Source organism: Eutrigla gurnardus, assembly GCF_963514095.1.
Source record: "Eutrigla gurnardus genome assembly, chromosome: 10".
Classification (NCBI taxonomy): Eukaryota; Metazoa; Chordata; class Actinopteri; order Perciformes; family Triglidae; genus Eutrigla; species Eutrigla gurnardus.
Genome location: NC_139924.1, coordinates 15,852,645 through 15,878,749, shown reverse-complemented (window position 1 = coordinate 15,878,749; position 26,105 = coordinate 15,852,645). Strand labels below are relative to the sequence as shown.

At 41.8% G+C, this 26,105-nt stretch overlaps 1 protein-coding gene across 3 annotated transcripts; it reads left to right on the top strand.

Annotated features, from left to right (window-relative positions):
- Window positions 1–139: 139 nt before the first annotated feature.
- Window positions 140–25,967, top strand: trip12 (thyroid hormone receptor interactor 12). 3 transcript variants are annotated; one of them, XM_084019834.1, is made up of 42 exons: window positions 140–253; window positions 3,502–3,648; window positions 4,064–4,189; window positions 4,437–5,224; window positions 7,033–7,135; window positions 9,170–9,306; window positions 9,575–9,658; window positions 9,850–9,945; window positions 10,036–10,187; window positions 10,402–10,437; window positions 10,551–10,646; window positions 10,742–10,834; window positions 10,930–11,091; window positions 11,732–11,800; window positions 11,938–12,103; window positions 13,153–13,270; window positions 13,524–13,680; window positions 14,106–14,175; window positions 14,720–14,948; window positions 15,127–15,245; window positions 15,970–16,177; window positions 16,609–16,709; window positions 16,941–17,115; window positions 17,241–17,382; window positions 17,510–17,701; window positions 17,807–17,958; window positions 18,073–18,230; window positions 18,333–18,406; window positions 18,547–18,746; window positions 19,792–19,919; window positions 20,233–20,384; window positions 20,484–20,626; window positions 20,778–20,934; window positions 21,053–21,151; window positions 21,240–21,354; window positions 21,641–21,795; window positions 22,041–22,205; window positions 23,319–23,483; window positions 23,567–23,680; window positions 23,859–23,953; window positions 24,235–24,338; window positions 24,469–25,967. In XM_084019834.1, exons 2-42 carry the CDS (start codon window positions 3,551–3,553, stop codon window positions 24,663–24,665), a joined length of 6,090 nt encoding a protein of 2,029 aa, XP_083875960.1. In that variant the 5' UTR covers window positions 140–253; window positions 3,502–3,550; the 3' UTR covers window positions 24,666–25,967. The 3 variants fall into 3 exon arrangements, with proteins under 3 accessions (XP_083875960.1, XP_083875959.1, XP_083875958.1); XM_084019833.1 differs by having other exon boundaries at window positions 14,103–14,175; XM_084019832.1 differs by having other exon boundaries at window positions 14,022–14,175.
- The last annotated feature ends 138 nt before the right edge of the window (window positions 25,968–26,105 follow it).

The following is a 26,105-nucleotide window of genomic DNA, read 5'->3' as shown; positions in this document are numbered from 1 at the left end:
TGCGCTTTTGGTACAGATATATCCATATAATTAAAGAGCAAAACATCCAGTGCTCGCAGTGGTGTCGTTGGCTAAAACGAGCAGACGCAGAAGGCTAAAATCAGCAGTAACATGAAGTAGTTCCTGCGCGGATGAATCACGCGGATGTATATTGCAGTTGTAGGCCCCTCAGCTGATGTGAAACTAGCAGGATAGAGAGAGAAAAGAGGAGCTGGTGCACTGTCTGTTACAACTACAACACTGGAACAAATAGGTAACAACATTATACAAAAGGTAGATTTTTTTCGGTGACATCTCGGCCAACAGTCTCTTGGACCTTCGAGATGATTCAATATCGAAATACATCGGAGGAATTATGATTCAGTGTCGCGAAAATATCTCGAATCTCGTTCCTGCTTTCCTGTTTTTTGTGTCTAAAAGGTATCAGAGGCCATTTCTTTTTCGCTAGCTAACGTTAACGTGCTAGCTGCTAGTTAGACAACTTGTTATTTTAACAACTACATTTGACAACGATGTTCCCAAAAGGCAAAATCCGTGTTTTGTAACGAAGCTGTTGTTTGTCAAGGATATCCCACTACCATTCTGTCGAGCTGGCAAAGCGTTAGCCAGCGACAACAAGGCTTGCTAATATTAATTAGCTTGCATGCCAAGGTTAGCTGGTAATAGCTATAAGGCTCTTGTTTGATTTGACAACGGTTAACGTCATCTACGTGACTGCCCTGCAGTAGCTAATTCGGTATTGTTAAGGTCAGTGATTGTTTTTGTCAGTCGGACAGCTAGCTAAATTAATACCAACCAATAACACTAGCTTCGCTGGCTAACACTCAACTGTTTATTTTTGTCAGCCTACTGTTTGCGAGTGAACGGACATTAACGAAACATTCGCTCTCTGATTTGGCTAACCTAGCATTAGCTTGCTAATAATTATCCTCGATTCTTGTTATTTTTGCCAAGATATTCTATTTAGTTAATGCAATGTTTTGTGTTATATTGCCCATTTTACTTAGCTAAGACGATGATACTGTTATATACTCGCTGACACGTTGCTTGTTAGTAGCCTGCTTGTTTCTGTCTGGCTAGCATTAGCTAAAACGCTAGCCAGCGATTTAGTGAGAGGCAGACATTGGCCTAAAGTCAGCTTAGAAAACACAAGTGATCATCGTAGCTAGCTAACGGCAGTTAGCTGTACTTGTGTATTGAAGATTCGCCTTGACAGTTGCTAAGAGAGTGATACTTGGATCTGGCCGGCTATCTTTCGATTTGACAGTTATGTATTTTTGACTTGATCACCTCATCAAACAGTAAAGAAGGTGAGCTCACTTGCTTGCGAAACATGTATGTTATTTTCCCTTTAAACTTGACCGATAGCCAAACAGACCAGTGTGTCATGGCAGGCTGAATACCAAGTTAGCTTTCGTTGGTTTACTGGTAACGTTAGCCTGCTAGCTATATCACATTAACGTTAAACCGCTTTCCAATGACCGTCCTGCTGATGCTGCCATTTTCGATGTGTAGGGTAAGTTAGCTAATCTCAGGTGAACCTAACTCGTCGTGGCCATCATTTTTAAACCCAGTTTTATACCACTAGTTGCAAACAAGGTAGACTTAGCTGTTCGAAATTGTTAGTGCGTTTACTTTGGGAGCTAAAGAGCTTGACACACCGGTACGCCAACTACGCATTTCCATGTAACCACTACTACGTTAGCCAACCTAACTTTTAACAAACGAGGTGTGTACGTACTTCATGTTGAAGTATTTTCTTGTCGTAAAATTAAATATTCAGCGGTTACAATCTTCGCTGTCGGGGTGTGATACGTATGCGACTAATCTACTGTCAAAATGTATGGGATTTGCTAGGATATGAGTGGCTAAACATGCTAACGTTAGTCGGTGGTGGTAGAGAACTACGTCAGAAATATAGGCCTCTGTAAATCATGGGTATAAAAATTGGACACTGACGGGCTTGTTTAATGGTGTAGTGTAAGAAACTTCCTACCGGCGAGTGTTTCAAGCCGCCGATCATCTGATGTGCCTAACTAATCACATTATACGCGAGTGTGCTGCACCAGTTGTCAGAATGGACGAATAAACAAAGACTAGGATGCACTGTCAGTGCAGGCCTAAAATGGCCCTGTGAGCTTGCCAAGTGTGGCGTATTTTATTATCAATGATATCATGTTTTCAACAATAACTAAATGGGTTCATTGGTAACCTTTTTTTTCTGGATTGCAAAAAATGTATTTAGGTTGCAATTCTGTAGTCTTAATGTATCAATAGTTAAAATCATTCTTCTGTCTGTGTCTGTGTGTCTGTCTGTCTGTCTGTGTGTGTGTGTGTGTCTGTGTGTGTGTGTGTGTGTGTGTGTTCAAAATGTATCAATCACCCCTGTTATCAGTACCCATGTCATTGACTCATGAAAATGGCATATATAATTCATATATAAAATACATTTTCTTTCACATCCTGACTAAAATTATTACAACAACTTAACCCAACAACAAGCTCTGTTAGACGGGTATCATAATGTTATGGCCATTTTAAAGAAGATCAACTGTTTGTTATTTTTAATTTTCTTTGTGTGGTTCATTTGACTTTCAGTTTGTCCAGGGGTCATCTTATTTTTTTGTCAGTGACCTTGCTCATTTTTACTTAAACAAAACTTTGGTTGTTGTATTAATACTATAATGTGATATTCTGATTATTGGGTGAATCAATGCCAATTGTCAATTCCAGTGGGCTAAACATACTAATGTATGGATTTTGTGTGTTTTTGTTTTGTTTTTAATTAAGTATACTTTGGGATTGTAGGGGTACTTAGTAATGCAGTATAGGGAAACTGTACAAAAGATATTAATCTGTTGAACTTCTGTATGACGTGCTGTCTCTTAAAACTATTATTATAATTTGATACAAACTGTTTAATTTGAAAAGGTAATTTGGTGGTCAACTCTAAGTGGTTCACATACCTAAGTGGTCTTTTTGCAGACAGGAGACAGTGAGATGGTGGTGGCAACAAATTAAGCTGTGTGGATCTTGCTAGTTTTAAATAAATAAAATAATGTTATTTTTTTCCCTGTTAGGGACATGACGAAAATGTAATTTACTTTACATATAGTTCATACAATTAGTTTACTTTTTTTTCCTTTCTCCTCAACTGTTAATTGTCTGGTTCCTTGCTCATAATCTTCCAGGCAGCTTGTTTTTGCCCGTAAATGACAAGTAGTGTCAATAATAGGATTTGTCAGTTGTTTACTAGTGGGAGATAGATCCTGGCATTTACAATCTTTAGTAAAATTGATGATACAGGCGTTCTCCTGGTCATCTTAAATGGGCTTGAGAGGTGAGCTTAATGGTGCAAACACTCAATCAGCTGTCACCTACAGCACAGAAACTCATTTTAGATCACAGACAACCCAGTGGTTCTTGAAAAGCATACATGTAAGGCTTTGCATTTTGTCAGTATTCTTATGTTTTTTTTTTTGTTGTTTTGTTTTTTTGCAGTGAATGGTAGTGTCTAGAAAGGGTATGTCCCTTCAGGAGAGAGGTGCCAATGTCCAACCGGCCTAATTCCAATCCAGGGGGGTCACTGCGCCGTTCACAGAGGAACACTGCTGCGGCCCAGCCACAAGACCACACAGTCGCAGGAAGGTGAGTCTACCTGCACACTTGCTGTCTTTTAGTTAGTTTAGCTAGTTTTAGTTCGTTTTAGTTTAATTATCAATCCAAAATAAGAGGCAGTTATCATGATTTATGGGATATATTTGAGGGATATTTATAATTGGTTCATGGGTGATTTTTGTCTACTGTTAATTTGAATTTTAACCTCATGCACAGTTGTAATATTGGCCTCTTTGATCAAAGGGCAAGCTTAACTTGTGTTCTTTTATCATAGTCAAATACTGATTAAGTCTGTTTTAGTGTGTGTTTTTTCTTGCTACTCCAGTGGTATTCATGTTCAGAGGGTATGCAGCCAGCAACAATTATTTGGGTATTGATCAAGTTGTTTGTGGCTTAATTACTGAAACCCACACTATCACTTGCTCTTTCATTTATAACCTTACAGGTTGCAGTCAGAGCAGGTAAAACACAAAGCAAATTCCCCACCTGAAAGTAGAAGACCTAATTCTAAGGCTTCCAAAGCCACAGCCAGCTCAGCCACTGGCCAGTCCAGAGGGCACAGCTCAAGAAGGTAGTCTTCCTCTCTACTTGGTGCTTATTGTGTGCATGCGTGTGTGTGTGTGTGTAGGCTTTGTACTTAATCCTGTAGTGTCATACTATGTAAAATTTGCAATTTATAAAAACATACAGTATAGCAGACCTTTCAGGTGTTTTAAATCTGAATGGGTACAATGAATGTGCCATTGTAAATAATCACTTTACACGGTTTGAAGAGTTTTATAAGATGGTGTTTTGTTGTCCCTCTTGCTCCTTGGCAGAAGCGGTCTTACTCTGTCCGTGGCTTCATTTGTATTGCAAGACGAACCAGAGGCTGCAGGGACATCTGAACAAGAGCGACCAGGCCACCAGTCAAAAAGTGAAGGCACCCGAGGGCTGAAGCGAAGCGAAGCTCCTGACCAAATTAGTACCTTAGGACCGACCCCTGCCAAGAAGCCCAAATCGTTCCCACCCCCCAGAGACAATACCTCAGAGACAAAGAAAGGCCCAGCTAAGTCTAAGAAGAGATCGCTTGCTTCAGAACCACCTGCATCGTCAGGTCGAGGCCAGAGTAAGAAAAGTGGGGCTGCTGGGGCCTCACCAATCCAGAAACGGAAGAAAGCGGAATCCCTCCACGGTCTAAGTAGCACCGCTGGGTCCCTCCCCAATCGTACCGAGGGCAGAACTGCAAAACCCACCAAGCTGGCGTCTAAATCGGCGGCCTCAGCCAAAGCTGGGTGTAGCAACGTGACGGACTCCTCCTCCTCTGCCTCTACATCTTCCTCATCCTCCACCACAGGCACCAATAGCGCCACAACGCAGGGTGCCCGAGTCAAACAAGGAAAAGATCAGACCAAGGCACGACGCTCTCGCTCAGCCTCTAGCCCCTCCCCACGCCGTAGTACCCGTGACAAAGAGCAGGCCAAAACAGCCAGCTCTTCAAAGTTTGAGTGGGCAGCCCGCTTCAACCCCAAAGTCAACCTGCCAAAACCCAAACTGTCCTTGCCTGGATCTTCTAAAACAGAGACCTCCAAACCTGGGCCATCAGGATTACAAGCTAAACTAGCAAGTAAGTCACTTTAACTGTGTATCAATCCACTCTTTTTGTAATAGAAATGCTCATTTGACCCCCTGGGCTGAATTGATCTCTCTTTTACATCTTATAGGAAGGGAAGTATTGGCAAGAGTTCTAATTGTATGAAAAGAGAGTGGTCAGCAAAATATTCTTGTGTGCTTTGATGAAGGTTATGCCTCTGGGATTAAATGTCACATGGCCTTTTGATCTAAGCAGTATCAAGGCATCAGTTACAAAACCTTGGTCATCGAGCCCATGAGCGCCACGGTGTGACTAACGCTGTTGTCAGTGTTGCGCCGAAACTAAGGAATAATGTTAACAACAATGGAGATCACTACAGACAAGATAGATGCTGCTACGAGCCTGTTAAAAATCCATTAAAATACAGATTACTTTGAAATCCGAGTAGCAATCTGCTTTGATGTCAGGGGGGGGGCATTTCTTATTTACCTCTGTACTACCATGAGAGGCTGGGTTGAGACTCTGGCATAGCTTCTTTTTCTGTGGCATCCTTGTAGGTCTACTACAGTCCCTCTTCTTGAGCCTTGCTCATTTTTGTCTGTAACGACAATAATGTTAAACTCCAACTGCCACCTACATTGTGATCATAATTGGCTAAAGGGTCCCCAGAAATAGTACTACACGCTGGCCCTTTAGGTATGATGCACATTTCGAATGAGAATAGCATAAAATTGCAGGACAGTAGGTCAGAAACACGGATGTGTTACAGTAGAAATTTGTTTGTATGGTGTGAGTGTACGCTGTTTGGGTCAGTGTGGGGTCAGGTTGTTTTAGGTAGGTGAACAGCTAGAAATTGAGGTCGGCTCTGTGCCATGGGCCTGAGGCCATAATGGAGAGACCCCTCCTAAGTTGGCTTAGCTTGTTGGCCCACCAGCTGACCAGGAGTATGTTTGAGGGCAGGGAAGGACTGATATGTTGCTTCTGTAAGAGGAAAGAACTTCATCTCTCTCTCTCTCTCTCTCCATATTTTCATCTGTCTGCCTGTTTAATATTTTTTAACACACATACATGTTGCTGTTTTCAGCTATAATGGTGAGTAAGCACATACAATGCAGTTTGCTTGTGTTCCAGTCATTCTGTATGGCTTAACATTGCACAATGACTTTTGATCATGTAAAATTTGTGATGTTACTGCTACCTAATCAATATTTGTGATTGAATTGAGTGACTTTTGATAGTTTTAGCCTTATTAGGAAACTCTGGGAAACATGTATATGTGAGCGATTAATATTTGACCTGGTATAATTCAAAGGTATGGGCAAATGAAGTCAAACAAAGGAAATCATAGTTCTTATATCTCTAATTCATTTGTGCTTAACTTTCTCAATGTTTATTTTTGTACGACTGAATTATGAGTCACAGATCTAGCTTGAAGGTTGCCCTGTCATAGCGCTATGGGTTGGGTTACTATTAATACCCATCTAGTCAGTGGTACAGGACACACTAGAGCCTTTACTATGTTGAAAAGGAACACTCGGCACCGGTCTTGGCTGTTTTCACAGACTTGTGACCAGAAATCTTGATTATGGAGGAATGTTTTTCTCACAGTCTAAATATTATCATGTCAATAATTATCCTACATATTCTCTGAAATGTGTGGGGGTTGGGATGGTTATTTTAGTTAAATAACAAATGTTTCATATCACCTATAAATGTGCAGAAACATTACATTAGTTTTGATTTGTTGTTTTTTCACAGTCAAAAGACTTTGATACCAGTGTTGCTGCCTAGTCTACTGGTGGGTTATGTTTGTGTCTTTTTTTTGTTTTTTTTAACCGTAGGTTTGAGGAAATCTACTAAAAAGCGCAGCGAGTCTCCTCCAGCAGAGCTCCCCAGCTTTCGGCGGAGCACACGGAAAACCACGGGCTCCTGTGCCAGCACCAGGTACAAATCCCAGAGATGTGTTGATGCACGTCACTCATGCAGGACATGCTAGAGAGGACGGGCAGCTCACCTCAATGTAGACACCACCAACACTGCGCCAGTCATGGCTGAAATAACCACTATTGCTTCTTTGTTCATGTTATCCAGGAAAACCAAACGTCTTTTCTGGGTTCGTAACATGACACAGAAGTTCATGGGGATTTTCACCAAACAGTATTCACTATCTAGCAAGCCACACATGAGCTGGTTTACCACAGCTGAACCAACTCCAAATAAACCATTTTGCTGTGATTTAATTGCAGTAAATGTGTACAAAAATGCTGAAATAACTACATAATGATGCCAATTTGTAAAAAGTCTGAAGTAATGAAGTAATATTGTGTCTGTTTGCAAGAGGACAAGTAAATAACTTGAAATGCGCATGTTCAGAATTGAGCTTGGATTGATCAGTGCTAAACGCTGCTAACATTGTAGCTACACGCACGCACACGGGGATTCCTGTTTGGTGTGAAAATAGCATTGGACTGCAAAAGTTTTAGCTAGGTGTACCTAATAATAAACTGGTGTCAGAGTCTATGTTATATGATATATTTTATGTCTATGCTATGAGTCTAGTAGTTTAAACGGCATCAAACCCATTACATTAGGGTCATTCCGTGTCATTTCATCAAATGCCTCCCACCTGACCATCTCAGAATATCAGGTGAAAAATCTAGTACGAAGAGACATAGGACAAATCCAAAATATTAGGTCTCTACTGTCAACAAATTTCTCATGAAACATCATTGAATGAAGGGTAGTTTAGACGTTTTTTGGCATCAAACTCTGAAAAGCCATTTTTAAACGGCAATATCTGGAAAACTATCTCACCTGTAGCCTGTACAGTGTATATCTGTTACTAATAGCCTCCAGACCTGGAATGTCAGGGTTCTAGCTCAATGGTAACCTAGTATGGTAGGTACTTAAACTTCTCCTAAAATTTGGCTTGTCGAAATGAAATAGCAATTTTGAAGAGTTGTTGAGCCCCCATTTTGCAGAAAGAAGACTTCTAAAACTGTTGACAGTAGAGACCTTATATTTTGGATTTGTCCTATCAACAAGTGTATCTTCGTACTAGATTTTTTTCAGGAAATTCTGTGATGGGAAGATTTTCAGAAACTTGATGAAATGACACGGAATGACCCATTAATAAAGTACTGATAACACTGGTATTTTATGTTTGTGCGTGTGTGGGCCTTCCTCCCCATGAAACATTTGTAAAGCACGCTATTAGTGTACCACCTGTCAGTGGGATGGTGTGAAACCACTGGTAGGACAGCATATCACATTACCTTCATGCAGGTAATGCATGCAGGCAACAAGATGACAAAACAAGGACCCATTCACAGAAAAAACTTGACCCAGCAACAGTAGCCTTTACTTACGTTGGAGACAAAGTGAAAGCTGTCTAATGCAAAGTTTGCCCTTAATTATTTTCTATAGAATCTGAGAAACACGCCTTTAGCTTCCTGTGTAAAAACCCCACTCCACACAAGAAATTTTAACTAAACGGCCATCCCAGGCTAGCCTTTGAAGCAAGATGGTCAACATAATAATAAAATCAACCTTGGACATGACAGTTAAGAACAGTACAGTTTAAGCTCATGAAGCTATTTCACAAGACCAAATAAGTCGGTGTGGTTTAGACCATCACGACTACTCACATCATACTCAAACATCCTGGGGAGCACTGGGTTGATCCAGGGGTCATGGTCACTATCCGTGGGGATTGGAATCCTCCATTGTACATATTATCTATGGACAGTGACTTCAATTTCACACAGGGAGATGAATAAAACTGTAAATGAGCTTTTTGGATTGTATAGTATCCACCAGGATAGGCAAAAGCCTGAATACATCTTGATCCATCTTAGTTTCCAGTCTCATGTTTTTGTGTGCTCTGTATTCATTTGACTTAGAGTGGTAAAGGAGAATGCACTGTACGTGTCGTTGCTCCACTGTCATAATGTCAATCTGTTTTTACTCGTGTCACAGTCGGCGGGGCTCAGGCCTGGGCAAGCGCGGGGCAGCTGACGCTCGCCGACAAGAGAAAATGGCCGACTCTGACAACAACCAGGATGGAGCCAACTCATCAGCTGCTCGCACTGATGAGGCATCACAGGGGGCTTCAGGTATCTACCATGCCACATTTTAAATTTCTTGTTTGACAGCAGAGCTTCTCTCCTTTTATTTTAATATTTATTTATATCGACCGATGATCACAATTTTTCTACTTAATTTGTGTGGGAATTATACCTCTTCAAGCCCACAGGAGTTTTTGTTTTTTTGCTTTTCCTCATGAATTAATTTGAAAAGAAAGTAGGCGATCAATTTGAAAATAGAAGTTTTTACCTTTTTTTTTTAACAATGATTCAATGTTAATATTGTTTCTGTGTCCAGCTTCAAGCTCAGTTGCTGGAGCAGTGGGCATGACCACCTCTGGAGAGAGCGAGTCTGATGACTCTGAAATGGGAAGACTTCAAGGTACATAATTATCCCCTCTCAGATTTTCCAATCAATCACTGACGAGAGTCACCATTTGTAGACTATGTCACTATATTCTGGGGCATGTGTAATGGTACACAAATGCCTGATTTTTAATGGTGTGGCGTCAGGTGTAAATAGTACCTTTACCCTTTGTTCCTCTCTAAACCTGGCTGTTTCTGTCCCAAAAGCCTTACTGGAGGCCCGGGGTCTCCCCCCACATCTTTTTGGGCCCCTGGGACCCCGCATGTCACAGTTGTTTCACAGGACTATTGGCAGTGGCGCGAGTGAGTACAAATATCTTACCCTTACATCGATTTACTTTGTTTGGTAAGCTTTAAATAAATGTTGACAAATTCTGACCCCCTTCATTCCAGGCTCCAAGGCTCAGCAGCTTCTCCAGGGCCTGCAGGCCACAGGTGACGAATCTCAGCAGCTCCAAGCTGCCATTGAGATGTGCCAGCTGCTGGTGATGGGCAATGAGGAAACACTTGGTGGATTCCCTGTCAAGAGTGTGGTGCCTGCTTTGGTAGGTCCTATTTTGTTTGGTCATTAACCCCATTGTACTTGTTTGCCCTGTATGTTGTAGGCCCACACATTTATTTTCTGGGTTGCACATATTGCTTTATTCAACATGAAATATGGAAAATATTAAATTATTTTTTGCTAAATGTTGTTTGTGTAATATTTGACTACCCCTGATATGATTCCATATTAATAGGACGCTCAACTTTCTTTCACAGATTACACTGTTACAAATGGAGCATAACTTTGATATTGTGAGTATGATGAACTTGTTATTTCTCTGAATGTAGTTGTCTCTTGCCATTCATTGTCATTCAGTTTTTATAATGCCGCTGATTTCCTGCTTGCCTTTCATTCATGCACACAGATGAATCATGCCTCTCGTGCACTCACGTATATGATGGAGGCACTCCCTCGGTCCTCTGCTGTAGTGGTCGATGCTATTCCTGTCTTCCTGGAGAAGGTAAGACATTGAACACTATCTGTCCCTAATCACTTGTTTATGCACAATGGTGCTTTTTGATATGCTAATGCTTTGTTCCAACTTCTACCGTGAAGCTTCAGGTGATCCAATTCATTGACGTAGCCGAGCAGGCCCTGACTGCCCTGGAGATGTTGTCAAGGCGACACAGCAAAGCCATTTTGCAGGCTGTGAGTCTTTTTCTTTATTTTTTTTGTGCTTCCTTTAAATCCCCCTGTCTCCACCACAATTGTACACGGCAATGATTTTATTTCATCCCTTACAGGGTGGGCTTGCTGACTGCCTCCTCTACCTAGAGTTTTTTAGCATCAATGCTCAGAGGAATGCTTTGGCCATTGCAGCCAACTGCTGCCAAAGCATTACTCCGGATGAGTTCCACTTTGTTGGCGATTCTCTGCCACTGTTGACTCAGAGACTAACACACCAGGTATGTTTTTCCCATGTCAGACAATCATGAACAATTAAATGTAACAAAATCACAGGAAGGAGTGGAGCTCCTCTTGCAACTGTTTTAATGTATTCCAGAAATGTATTGGATAATAAACACCCTTGTCTGACTTATTTTTAAGAGAGTCAATTTAAATGGATATTGTATAGATGTAGACATGTTGAAAAATGCTGGCGCACTATAAGTAATGACAGAAAAAAATAATCAAAGGCAACAATCTTACATCAGTGAGAGAAAAATAGGATTTGTACTGTAGAGAAAACTTTAAACTTCTAGAGAAGTTGTACTTGTTGCGTTATGGTGTGAGCGGTCAATCATTGAGAAAGGAGACATTTGTACATGATTCAGTTAATCTGTATTTGTAGGCAATAGATGTTGCTCGTTCTCCCATTTCAAAGAGTATACAATATGATTACTTGGTTCCAGTTAGAAGTAGTTGTAAGGCTACATTCACTTCAAATCAGATGTTGCTGTGATTAGCACAGGATTGGGCGGTGGTGTGCAAAAGTGTAATTTTGCCATATAGTGTTGAGTTCACATCCATATTTCTGTGTTTTATCCTCCTGAATATGGTAACCTCAGATTCACCAATGGCTATTTTCATGAACCTCTCTTTCAGGATAAAAAGTCAGTGGAAAGCACTTGCCTCTGTTTCGCCAGATTGGTGGACAACTTTCAACACGAGGAGGTTCGTACCTCAGTTGTTTTGAAGACTTAACTCCACGTTTGCTGCTTTTTGTGTTGTTTGCCATTACTGTGTTATCTCCCCCCACCATTTGCCATCCAATCCCCAGCTGAAGTGCCTGTATGTGTTTAAATCAACAGAACCTGCTTCAGGAGGTTGCGTCACGGGACCTGTTGACCAACATTCAGCAGCTGCTGGTAGTGACCCCTCCTGTGCTCAGCTCTGGGATGTTTATCATGGTTGTGCGCATGTTTTCCCTGATGTGCTCTAACTGTCCCTGCCTGGCAGTTCAGCTTATGAAACAGAGTGAGTAACCCTCACACACACACAGCCCCTGTCATTACTGTTATCCATATTCATATACCTTTATGCAGTATGTACTCACTACACGCGTTGTTGTTGTACTTACTAAATAAAATCATTACTAGCAGATGTAATCTAGTAAATATTTTGCAGGGGGAAAAATGAAACATAGTTAAGTGTGTAGAAGGATTCAGTTTTTATTCCTTGTATTAAATCTTTCAAAATATTTTAAATATAACGACCACTGTTGTTTCACTCAGAACTGTTAGTCATTGTTAAAATGATAATAGTCTTACATTTACATTTAGGGCATTTAGACGCTTGGACGCTTTTGGCCAAAGTGACTTAGAATAAGTACATTTGTCGAAAGAAAGAAACCACAACATATCATTGCCGATAAAGTAAGAGTGGAAAAAATAGAAACAAATGTTAGGTCAAGTAGTAGAGTAAAGTAGTAGCTGTTCAGCAAGGATACCTTAAGTAAAACAGTGCTATGATCAAAGTGCCAGTGTGTATTTTCGCAATCCAAGCATCACATTTGGTTGTGCCACAATCTAAAAAGGGGAAATGAGCCTGTACAGAGTTTACTAAATAACTGCCCGTCTTATTAATTTGTTCTGAAGGTTTAATGAACTATTCATATTTCCGATGTTGAACCTTGACCCCTATGAAGTCAGAAATGTCTGACGTGGTTTATTTTGAGTACAACCTGAGTAAAAGTACACTGGGTTTACATGTTTAACACCTTCACAATTCTGTTAAAAAGCACTATTATAGGCAAATGTGTCATCTGTGAGGTTCTGTGTAAAACAAATTTAGCTTGTACCTAGCTAACACCTATCAACTCACATATTTGCATGTGCCCATGCTATATATACTTTAAACATCTAGACTGAATTCATGTCCATCCACATCAACTCACATCATTGACTGCCTTTAAAATGTGCTTTGCATTCACTCTTAACAGCTCTTTAGGTGTAGTGAAAGAATATTACATGTTGAAGGTGCAACACGGCAGCTAAGAACAGAAATGTGTTTATCTTTTCTAACAGACATAGCAGAAACTCTGCGATTCCTCTTGTGTGGCGCATCAAATGGCAGCTGTCAGGAGCAGATCGAACTGGTACCCCGCAGCCCCCAGGAGCTCTATGAACTAACCTCCCTCATATGGTAACAACCATTTGCCTGACTTCTTTTCAGTATGGTATAATTTAAGATCACGTAGGCCACACTGACATGGGGCCAACAACAGTGCCACAAATGTTATTACTACTACTTCCAGACCTTGATCAATAGAGATGGTTGTTTTGCCACAGTAGTCATTTGACAATAATAATTGTCATTTGAGTAAATTTGTTTAGAGAAAAATCAAACTCCTTTCACAAGATTTTGTAGCTTTCTCAAACCGCTCTTCTTCTTGCAGTGAGCTGATGCCCTGCCTGCCTAGAGAAGGCATATTTGCAGTCGATGTAATGCTGAAGAAAGGCAGTGCCCAGACAACAGAGGGAGCGATCTGGCAATGGAGGGATGACCGGGGACTGTGGCATCCTTACAACCGCATTGACAGCCGCATTATTGAGGTATGAATGCATCACCCACATTCTGTATCATTGAATCTCCACAATTTGTGATGAAATAATCATCGCTGAAACAATTTTGTATCTCAATATATATATAATCAGTCTTGAAAACATAGTATTCATTCTGGTCAGTCATTTGGTACCTCTGTCACACTACAAGTACAACTATTTGACGGATGAATAATGCAACTATTAAAATGTTGCATTGCATTACTAGAAATTCAAAATTCAGTCTGTTAACAATGTGTCAGCATCTTGTCAATGCATTCGTACACACAAATATGTGAGGTGCGTGTGGGATACTGATGGTGGGTGTATCTGGTGATTATCTTGCCCTGCAGACAGCACACCAGAACGGGGAGGATGAGATCAGCTTGTCAACTCTGGGCCGCGTGTACACAATTGACTTTAATTCTATGCAGCAGATCAATGAAGATACAGGAACAGCACGTGGTATCCAGAGGAAACCAAATCCTCTTGCCAACCCTAATACAGGTAATACAGATGTTTTCAAATTGCAGAGATTTGTGTGAAGATGACAGTGTGTTTAATTTTGACTTTAAAATAAAATGAATGGGAAACGCCCGCTCTCGGGGCCTGATGTCTTAAATGTTGTTGAGCCTTCTCCACTGAGTAGGATGTCAGCTGTAATCGGCTTAAAGTCAAAAGTGACCCAGTTTCATGGCAAGAATGCGTAAAAGAGAAATAATTGGTAAATAATTGATTGGTTATTGAAAATTTGTTTACTGATTGCAATTATTGGACTTTTAGTCCCACAGATTCTTGCTTCTTAGACATCAACTTGTCCATGTGTCAAAAATCTGTTTTCTTTTCTGTGGTAAAGCAGAGATTACAGCAGCTTTTATCTGAGAAGGAATAGTTGGCAGCAAGCTGCAGTCTGTTGCCATTTCTTTTCCAAACGTTTGCCTGTGTATGCCTGATGTTTATAACGCAGCTTCTCCATTGAGCGACAGCTGAGCTGTGACAGTCGCATCATGGTTGAGGAATGGACTCTGACCTGTTCACTGTTTGTCTCCAGGGAGTCACCAGGAGGTTCGTCGAGAGGATGCACGAGCCCAGTTGATGAAGGAGGACCCTGAGCTGGCAAAGTGCTTTATCAAAACTCTGTTTGGGGTCTTGTATGAGGTGTACAGTTCATCGGCCGGCCCTGCTGTCAGACACAAGTGCCTTAGAGCCATCCTCAGGATCATCTACTTTGCTGATGCAGAGCTGCTGAAGGATGTGCTGAGGAACCATTCTGTGTCCAGGTAACCGTTCCCGGGCTGTGTTGGTACTTTTAACATTGAGATTGAAACAGGGTCAGAAGATTGTCTTAAAATAGGTGAACTTAAATACAACATAGTATTTCAAAGACACCAGGGGATTACTGGGTACAGCATCTGAGGTGAGGAAGAACTTATGTGTTTTAATTTTTTACTTCTACAGTCACATTGCCTCCATGCTGTCCAGCCAGGACCTGAAGATTGTAGTGGGTTCTTTGCAGATGGCTGAGATCCTAATGCAGAAGCTGCCTGATGTTTTCAGCGTCTATTTCAGAAGAGAAGGTATTGTATAATGCCATTGATCAATGAACAACTTCTAAAATGCCTTGAAACTGAAGATAGTCGTCATAAGCCTGTCATTCGGTGGGAAATGTCATATTTGAAAGCTGCAATTTTCTACATGCAAATCAATGAACCTTAAAGGCCTATCCATACTTTGAAAACATCCAAAAGGCTCTGCTTTGTTCTGTGTGACGTAAATGTCGTCCTCCCAAATGCCAAATGGCATTGAACTCCCAGTAATCAATGTTATAGTGCATCACCGTTACAAAGGGGAATGGAGCGTGGATAGGGAAATGTGCTATAATTTGTTGTACGCCAGACTGATGCAGACCCTCAATTGTAGCATGAATGGAACCCATGTGCTCATCTGAGCAACTGGTACAAGTCCAAGTGGTTGAGATTTATCCTGAAAATAAAGAACAAAGGATATTCAAAACTACAGCCTAAGTTGTCTGGGAAGTGGACTCAACCTTCAGCACGACGTCACCTTGTTAACTGGCGGGACTGCTGTGACTTTTTTCTGTTGTTCATGTCAAGTCCATTAGGAAAAAGGTCTCACAACAAACAAACACAAATCTTTTTGGTAGTTAGATGAGGTGCTGCCAGTGTTTTCCTTAATTTGTTGTATTTCCATTTAACATTTAACATTGATCCACAGTACTCGGCCAGATCCAAGTGACGATTGCCCAACTGACAATTTCTGTCTTTTTCCTTTCTCCCCCAGGTGTGATGCACCAGGTGAAGAATCTGTCCGAGTCTGAGAGCTTTCTAGTCACTAGTCCCCCAAAAGCTTGCCCAAGTGGTACGGCCAGTTTGTGCACTACCACCATCAGCACTGCGTCCACCACATCTGCTAATAATGCAACTCCTGATCTGGGCTCACCCAGCTTCCAGCACAGCATGGATGACTCACTGGACCTCAGCCCACAGGGGTGAGTATGTGGCCATGTGTGGCTTTGGTTTGGCTGTTTTTGGCAGACTTATTTTAAGAAATAAGTTTCTAACACCATCTCGGTGCTCGTGTCACACTGGAAACTATCCTCATGAACACAAATTGCACTTGCATCCTGTGTTGAATCACCTAAATACATACTGTTGCTTTATAAACAAACTCAAAATGCCTTATATGCTCGTTTATACTGATATATTATCAGAATATTAGCATGTAGGTTGTAGCTCAGTTGACTTATCAAAGTGTCCTTAAGCAGCAGCCCACTGCTCCTAATGCTTAGGATGCAGAGGTCAGATTCCATGTATGTACAATTTTAATGAGAAGTTTTAGTACATCTGTCACTTGTTATTAGAATGAACAATAACAATTGTTACCAAGAGCATTATAGTAATTATTTTCTCCACCATCAAGGCGGTTAAGTGATGTCCTAAAGAGGAAACGTCTTCCTAAAAGAGGGCCCAGGAGGCCCAAATACTCTCCCCCAAGAGATGATGATAAAGTAGACAATCAGGGTAAGTTAAAGTGTTAGTCATTGACTGACTGACTGACTGACTGACTGACTGACCTTTCACTTTGCATCTGGTAGATTGACAGCAGATTCTGTTACAGTTCAGTAATTTGTAGCATATTGAGTTGGTGGGATTATCGTGTGACTGGTCATGAAATGAAAACCATTTTGTGGTCCTGGATCTAGTCTTAACCCACAGATAACCCTCCTATTCTACCTTTTGGGTTTATTACAGCCAAGAGCCCTACCAGTACTCAGTCACCCAAATCATCCTTCTTGGCCAGTCTTAATCCCAAGACCTGGGGCAAACTGGGTGCCCAGACTAACAATGCCAACTCGGAGCCCTCACGCACAGCAGGGGTGAGTGGCCTGGCAAGGGCACCTCCCAAGGACTCGATTTCAAATAACAGGTATGATGAGAGTTAATGAGTTAATGCTTGATGTTATGTGTAAATGCAGTATAATCAGTCGGTGATCGTGGGGTTATTGTGTGGATCACTCACCGGGATGTTTTTTTGGGGGACGGGGTTTGCAGAGACAAAATAAAAGCCTGGATCAAGGAACAGGCAAGTAAGTTTGTGGAGCGCTACTTCAACTCCGAAAATGTGGACGGCAGCAACCCTGCACTGAATGTACTCCAGAGACTTTGCACAGCCACCGAGCAGCTCAATCTGCAGGTAAAACATCAACTTCCCCATTATTGAAAACGAAGCAAGATAACATTCCCAACAAAGTTGTACGCTATGTATTGTTGTTCTAGATGTTATGCTTTATAACATGATGAGTTATGTCTCCGTTTCCCAGGTGGACGGTGGTATGGAGTGCCTCGTGGAGATCTCTAGTATTGTATCAGAATCTGATGTGTCGTCTTTTGAGATCCAGCACAGTGGGCTGGTAAAGCAGCTCCTGGTCTACCTGACCTCCCACACAGACAGGGACTTGCTTAACCGTGATGTGCGGCTCAAGAGGTTCCTCCATGTGTTTGCCGGCTGTCCGGTGAGAGACTAACTATTTAGACTGCCAAAGTCACAAAATGATTCGACAAAATATGGCAGTATAACATTTTCTAATTTTATTTTAATCTCCCCGTTTGTTTTGCAGGTTCCAGGAATGGAGCCTGTAGGTCGTCTGGACCCAGCTGTGAACGGTCCATACCTGGCACTGGTCCACAAAATGAACAGCTGCCTGAGTCAAATGGAGCAGTTCCCTGTCAAAGTGCATGATTTCCCCAGTGGCAATGGCAATGGCAGCAGGTCTGTGGCTTTGTTTTTCATCACAAAACACTTGCGATCACTTATGAAACAGTATAGTATGACATAAATAAGTATATATAACTATAACGTATGTTTTTGAATGCATCTTTCCAGGGGCTCTCAGGCACTGAAGTTCTTCAACACACATCAGCTCAAGTGTCAGCTGCAGAGACACCCAGATTGCACTAATGTTAAACAGTGGAAAGGCGGCCCTGTGAAGATAGACCCCCTGGCCCTTGTCCAGGCCATTGAGAGATATCTTGTTGTCAGAGGTGAGGAACTGTCATAGATGTGTAGTTAATGCAAGGTGATCATTTGTCCATTAATCAGCAGCTCATTGGTTTGGTTGCAAACTTAAAATCTTGTTTGTACAGGTTACGGCCGAATCAGAGAAGAGGATGAAGACAGTGATGACGACGGTTCAGATGATGAAATCGATGAATCACTGGTATGTGGTACCGTTCATGCCAATCAAGGCACATTTTGTTTAAATCTGTCCACACTTTATATTGTGTTGATGTGTATTGGCAGTGAAGTCCTGCTGTCACTTCGGTATTATCAAGACATGTAATGTATTGGCCCCCCCAGGCGGCGCAGTTCCTGAACTCTGGGAGTGTGCGTCACAGACTACAGTTCTATATTGGTGACCACCTGCTACCATACAACATGACTGTGTACCAGGCTGTACGGCAATACAGTCTTCAAGCAGAAGAAGAAAGGGAGTCAACGGACGATGAAGCAAACCCACTTGGGAGAGCTGGCATCTGGACCAAAACACACACAATATGGTAAAGATGCCTTTTTTTTAACTGTGCATACTGGATAAAAGTGCTGCCCCAACAAAAAGATTAGTAGTAGTCGTTAGTACAAGCCATTCAACGACTAGTCGTCGCACGTTTATGATTTTTATTTTTGGGGGTTGGGGGGGGTTGACCGAATGTTATAAGTAACATTGTGCTACGTTACAGAGAAATACAAAACTGTAATAATCAGCCATTAAAATGTTTCAAGTGCACGCACAAAGCAAGCAGCCTGTTAACAGCAAAGCAGTATTAGTTCTGAATGTGTTGGAACAACCAGCAAGGAGACATTTTGTTAATTTATTTCAACACAGTATAACATCACACATCTTATGAACTTGTAACACCAACACAATAACATAAAACAAGTGTAGAAAAATATTATTATATTATTATTATATAAACAAACGAATAAATAAATATACAGCATACCGCAACACTTCCCTCTCTGTACTGCTGTCACGATCCTCTCTTTGAGCAGCTTCAGCTGGAGATTCATATTTATTAGCATGAATGTTCCCCGAGCACTGTTTAAGTAAAAACATTTTTTTTTCTGTATTTTTTTTTTTTCTGCGACTAACCGACCAGTGAAAACTTGGTTGACTGAGACTCTTCTCATCTACTAATGTTTGGTCGACTATTATATACTATAAATACTGCATAAGAGGTCTTGTGCCTCTAAATTTGTCTGCTCTGCTTCTTCCAACTTTTTTAACCTTCAATGTCACTTTTGGAACAAAAGAGCAATATATATATATTTTTTTAATCTCATTAGCCAGTCCTTGAAGGGTCAGACGAAAAATATTTCTTGTTATTCATGCCAGCTTTGTCTAGCCATGCAGATTTATATGCCAAGTTTTTGAGATGCAGTGTGATAAGCACTTATACTCAACGGTTGAATTGCAAATGATAATTGTCAGTCTTGTCAATAAGGTGAAGAGTTGAAACAAGGTATTGTTTGTGGTGTAAAGACTGATGTACATGCTCATCAAAACTATATGGTGACATGATGTCCCGTCTTGGGTCCTGACAGGTATAAGCCTGTGAGAGAGGACGAGGACGGCAACAAAGACGCTGTGGGTGGAAAGAGGGGCCGAGCCCAGACGGCTCCCACCAAAACCTCGCCTCGCAACGCCAAGAAGCAGGATGAGCTGTGGCATGGTGAGAGTCTTTAATATCTCACAGTGAAGGATTCCCCAAACTTGGTTCCATATTGCTAACAAGCTCTGAAAGAAATACGGCTGCTAGTCATAGGATTTAGGCAAAACAAATGCATTATCCGCTTCTTTCCTTTTATTTCGCTGTATATAAAGTGTTTTAAACCGGGGAATTCCTAGTTATGATTATTACAAATCAAAAAGCAGTGAAGTGACCAGAACAAGAGACGTGATCCATATTTTAATCGCACAGCCTCTGATTGTTCATTTCTTAAAACGGATTCTTCATCACTACTGTTGACTCCTTTCTCTTCCAGATGGTGTGTGTCCCAGTGTCATCAATCCCTTAGAGACATACCTCACTTCGGAGCCACCAGAGACCATAACCTTTGATGACCCCTCTTTAGAGGTCAACCTGCTTCTGAGGGTCCTGCACTCCATCAGTAGATTCTGGTTCTACTTGTATGAAGTAAGTCTCTTTCTTTAAGGGGGGGGTGGGGGTTCCCTAACCCTAAATTATGTATTATAATTTACATGATAATATGTAATATTTTGGATTGTTTTGCAGAATGCTGTGTGTAAGGAAATCATCTCCACCAGTGAGTTCATTAACAGTAAGCTGACAGCCAAAGCTAACCGTCAGCTACAAGACCCCCTGGTCATCATGACGGGGAACATCCCTACCTGGCTCATTGAGCTCGGGAAGACCTGGTAAATGTTTCTTACTTTAGAGACCAAAAGTAGGAATTAAAAAGTCCTTCACCTGAATTGTACATCTTTACTACAGAATTGATATTGGTGTTGTTTGCCTAATATGACTTGGTTTTCACATAAATGTATCTCCCTCCCTCTCTCTCTACAGTCCGTTCTTCTTCCCTTTTGACACACGGCAAATGTTATTCTATGTAACTGCCTTCGATCGCGACAGAGCCATGCAACGCCTCCTCGACACTAATCCTGAGATCAACCAGTCAGATTCTCAGGACAGCAGAGTTGCACCACGTCTTGACCGGAAGAAGGTACAATGTTTTACTCTACTGAAACTTTGTTCCTGTTCTCTTGTGTCTCATGTATCTGCCATCAATTTGCATTTTGTCTGAATAGTACTTGAATCCTCCTTTTGTCTTGTGTTTGCAGAGGACGATAAACCGCGACGAGCTGCTAAAACAGGCAGAGTCTGTGATGCAGGATCTCGGCAGCTCCAGGGCAATGTTGGAGATCCAGTATGAGAATGAGGTATCTGTTTAAACTGAATCGTCGACACCTTTTGAACATGGAAATGCTTTTTCTTCAGGAAAGTGATTCAAATTGCGTCTTCTCTCAGGTTGGCACAGGTCTTGGCCCCACTCTGGAGTTCTACGCTCTGGTGTCCCAGGAGCTCCAGCGGGCAGATCTTGGGCTGTGGAGGGGAGAAGAGGTCACACTGGCCAATCCTAAAGGTATGAACCCACAGAGACACAGGAGGAGATGAAAAGCATGTCATGGGAGCTTTTACGTTTCACATATTAGACACAGTGAAATTTACTAATGAAGTGTTCTTTGTCCCACACGGATCGCGTGTTTGGGACGGTATGCACTTGCTCTTTGGTAATATTTCATCTATGGATGTCCTTACTGGTGGGGTCCAGAATTTGACAATTTTCCACAATAGAAATGTTTGAGTGAAAGTGTGTGTGTATATATAGTGATGTTGCTCTGACCATACTTGTGTGGTGGCCCCAACAGGAAGCCAGGAGTCAACCAAGTACATGTTCAGCTCCAGAGGACTGTTTGCTGTTCCCTTCGGCAGGACAACCAAACCAGCACACATAGCCAAAATCAAAATGAAGTTCCGTTTCTTAGGGAAGCTAATGGCTAAAGCCATTATGGATTTCAGATTGGTAAGGACCTCTATTTTCTTTTTTTTATATTTGTTGACAAACTGAGCATTGGCATTCAGCCACCCTTCTGCCAGCAATACATTTATCTTATCTAGACTTGCTGCAGGAAGAGCTTTCACGTATAGTCAAGGTGTCTGCTTAGTGGCAGTCAGTTACATTTGCAGAAATGTTTTTACTTGTGTTGCAATATGTGTTTATATCTCGACTGATATCCTGAACTATTTTCCATTTGCTTCTTTTCCCAGCTGGACCTGCCTCTAGGGCTGCCGTTTTATAAGTGGATGCTACGACATGAGATGTCTATAAGCTCCCATGACCTGGTTAACATCGATCCTGGCGTGGCCAAGTCCATCCAGCACTTGGAGGATATCATCCGCCAGAAAAAGAGGCTGGAACAGGACAGATCACAGGTGACGCACAGCACAGAGGGTTTCTAATTTGATGATGCATCGATCCCGGAGTGGTCCTGGGTTCTCCTGGTTTTGTTTTCATCAAAGAATGTACTGCTGAAAGTCCATCATCAGTCTTAACTAGGGGTGTAACGGTACACCGAAGTCACGGTTCGGTACGTACCTCCGTTCGGTACGAGTTCGGGGCAATGGAGGGGACAGAAGGGAAAAAAAAAAATGCAGAAGGCAACTCTTTTTTATTGTGCATGTCTCAGGTTGTACCACCTAGTGTCATACAGTCTCTCTCCTGAGCGAGTTGCAACAGCCTGAACTGCGTAATCTAAGATGTAAACAGTAGAGAGCTCTGAATCCACTGGAAACGACTCACGCTGTAGTACATATTCCAGGCCCTTACGTGGTGCTGTTTCTGCTACAAAAATACACCAAAAACGCAGAAGAAGAGACGGAGCTTGACCGGATGTTTGCCGTTGCCATGGCAACACGTGAAAGCTATGGCTACTATCCACCCGACCACCCGATCAATATATATCCATAAGATGACAATTTGGCCCGTATAAATAAAACCAACAATAAGCAGCATCAACAGCCGTCACCCTAAGGACCTTGGGCCGATGACGTCAGCGTATGCACTTTTGCCTTCTACATGAAAACGAACATGAAACGGAGGGGTGCCGTTTTTTTCTTTTTCGCCCTGTGACCTGGTTTAAAAAAAAAACGCTGGATCCGTATGGACGGCCGACCGAAACGCACAAGACTTAGTACGTAGTTCCGTAATTAATTTGCACGCCAGTTTGATTTATTTTTATACCGTGTAAATCCACGCACCGAACCGTGACCCCCGTATTGTTCGGTTCAATACGAATACATGTATCGTTACACCCCTAGACTTAACTGCAGTTTTCTACACATCACAACATTCTAGTCGTGACTTGGGGCTTAGGCAAGGCAAGGCAAGGCAACTTTATTTGTATAGCACATTTCATACACAAGGCAGACTCAAAGTGCTTCACATCATAAAACAAAGTGAGTTAGTTGTTGCCCAATATGTTCTGATCTCTAACGAAATGTTCCTCCCCCTGTCTCTTTGTTAACCTGTGTTTGTTCATGCAACAGACAAGGGAGAACCTACAGCAGTCGCTGGAGAGCCTGAACATGAATGGCTGCTCAGTGGAGGACCTGGGTCTGGACTTCACCCTTCCAGGATTCCCCAACATTGAGCTGAAGAAGGGTGGCAAAGACTTCCCAGTCACAATCTACAACCTGGAGGAGTACCTCAGGGTATGTGATATAGTTTTCTATTGTTCCTCTTAAGGTGATTGTTTCTGTTTTATTTGTTTCATTTTTCTTTTTTCTCTTTGCAGTTGGTGGTGTACTGGACTCTAAATGAAGGAGTGTCCAGACAATTTGAGTCTTTTAGGGAAGGGTTTGAATCGGTCTTCCCCTTGCATCACCTGCAGTATTTCTATCCAGAGGAGGTGAGCACATTTCCTCCTTTTCATCCATCTCTGTCCATCATGACGATTGACCGTATGATGCAGTCAGTTAACATTTACAACCACATTAACTCTTGAACCACTCAATTCAATACAATGCTGATGTTTGGCCCTTCTTTCTCTTCCTGGATTGGTCATCGTCCGTCCTCTCCTGTTGTAGCTTGACCAGTTGCTGTGTGGTAGCAAATCTGAGACGTGGGACGTCAAGACGCTGATGGAGTGCTGTCGACCGGACCACGGCTACACACATGACAGGTGCGCCCAAACTCCATTTCATTAGTCATAGAGCACTATGTCTCTCCACCTACGATGTTGTTTTTCATATATTTCTATATAAAGCTAAAACGGGGACGAATGAGCAAGAATAAAGAAACTTGACATGATTCGACAATCATTCAACTAAAAACTTGATTAATCACATTTGACCTTGTAAAATCTTGGTTGGGGGTGACCTTTCTCTGATGTAACATACTGTCGGTATAGGTAAACTTTTGTCTCAAGACGCGTTTAATGTGCATTTCCTCACGTTTCTGCAGTCGTGCCGTGCGGTTCCTGTTTGAGGTGCTGAGCAGCTTCGATGCCGAGCAGCAGAGACTCTTCCTGCAGTTTGTCACAGGAAGCCCCAGACTGCCCGTCGGTGGTGAGTCATCTCATGCACATAAGCACAAACTCATCCAATCCATCAAAGCAGGTTGAGTTTTTATGAACGTATGAAACATGAAGCCATGTTTCTACTATATCTGACACCCGGTGCTGCCCTTGTGTCTCAGGTTTCCGGAGCCTGAATCCTCCTCTGACGATCGTGAGGAAGACATTTGAGTCGACGGAGAACCCGGATGACTTCCTCCCCTCAGTCATGACCTGTGTCAACTACCTGAAGCTGCCTGACTACTCCAGCATAGAGATAATGCGAGAGAAACTGTTGATTGCGGCCCGCGAGGGCCAGCAGTCTTTTCACCTTTCCTGATCTCTCCACATCTCACATTCAAATGCCTTCTACAGCGACTGATGAAATCATCACTTCCTCCTTAGTTTTTTTGTAACCACATACATTAAGGCTACATGTACAGCCTTCTTGTTAGAGAAAGCAGCTTGCAGAAAAATTAAGACTTTAAATATATATTTGCTGCCCCGGTCTCTCAGAAAAAAAATAAAAAAAATATGGAAAAGTGTTCCATGACTCACACAACTTAAAATATAAAAGAGAGAGTAAAACTTATATCAGTAGTTGAGTAATGTTAAAAAAGATGAAAACATCTGGGTGACATTTTAAATTGCATTGCTATGTGATATTTAAAAAACAAAAGAAAAAAAAGGGATGTCTCCTCTCCAGAGTGGTGGACAGCGTGTCGGGGTGGGGGGGGATACATCGAGCAAGCTAGGTTTACTTTAGCTCCAAAGATCATTTGTACAGACAAATTTGCAGACTTTGCTCATTCTACACATTTGATAGAATAGCTCTTTGTTCTCATGTCTCTTCCCCTCAGTTCGTCTGTTCGCATTTTGTTCTGTATTATAACGGGCCCAGTTTGTGTGTTGCATTTTGGTTCGGCTTCCCCCCTCCCCCTCCCTCCCCCTCCCGTGTGTCTTTGCTTAAAGTTGTGGAAAAACGAGAGTTGCAGTTGGTTGAATGCGGGTAGTGATGAGCGCATATTATCTTTTTCTTTACTGACCCTCTACCCAAGTTGAGATTGTGTTCTGGCCTCCTTTATTCTAGAGAGCTTCAGCTCAAATGAAGAGTTGTAACCAATGTGTTGATCAGGTAAATTTTGTTTTGCTCTTATTTTGATAGAGTTGATGTCTTTCTGTTGAGCCCTACCTGATGTGTAGGGTCATCTTGGTAGACCAAGCTCTGAGCAACCCTCAACACATAATGTAGCTGGGCACAAAATTTGGCTGGTCTCATTTTATCGTTTCATGGCCAGATAGCATTTCAAGTTCATTTACGGAATAAAGTTTATATGCAGTTTCACACCCTGTTTGAGGTGAGAATGTCTGCTTTACCTTTTTTCTTTTTTTTTCTTTTTTTTTTTTTAATTTTCTATATTGTCTTTATTTCTTGCTGTAGTTGATAATTATTATTATTTTTCTTTGCACTGCTGGCTTGGAACAAACCGTGGTGTGCACCTGCAGTCTGTGGCCAGGGGAGGGCGCCACTGTATGTTCTCCTGGCCCAATCGTTCATGTGCTGGTTTCTAAGATCTGCAATAATTTACTGCATCAGGTTCATGTTTTTACCTGAACATAAATAAAGTAACTGTTTGACTCATCTTTTGTTCAGTTATTTAACCGCTCGTCCGTTGAACTCATGTTGAATTATTGATTGATACCCATTATCATGAATCATTCCCAGCTGGTCGATCCTTTTTTAGAGACCAACTGTCAATGGGTCCTCTTAAAACTCATT

Coding starts and splice junctions, on each gene's coding strand:
- trip12 (XM_084019832.1), top strand. CDS start 3,551: ATGTCCAACCGGCCTAATTCCAATCCAGGGGGGTCACTGCGCCGTTCA. Junction 9,659..9,849: donor TGAAATGGGAAGACTTCAAG/GTACATAATTAT, acceptor CTGTCCCAAAAG/CCTTACTGGAGGCCCGGGGT. Junction 13,271..13,523: donor GAACTAACCTCCCTCATATG/GTAACAACCATT, acceptor TTCTTCTTGCAG/TGAGCTGATGCCCTGCCTGC.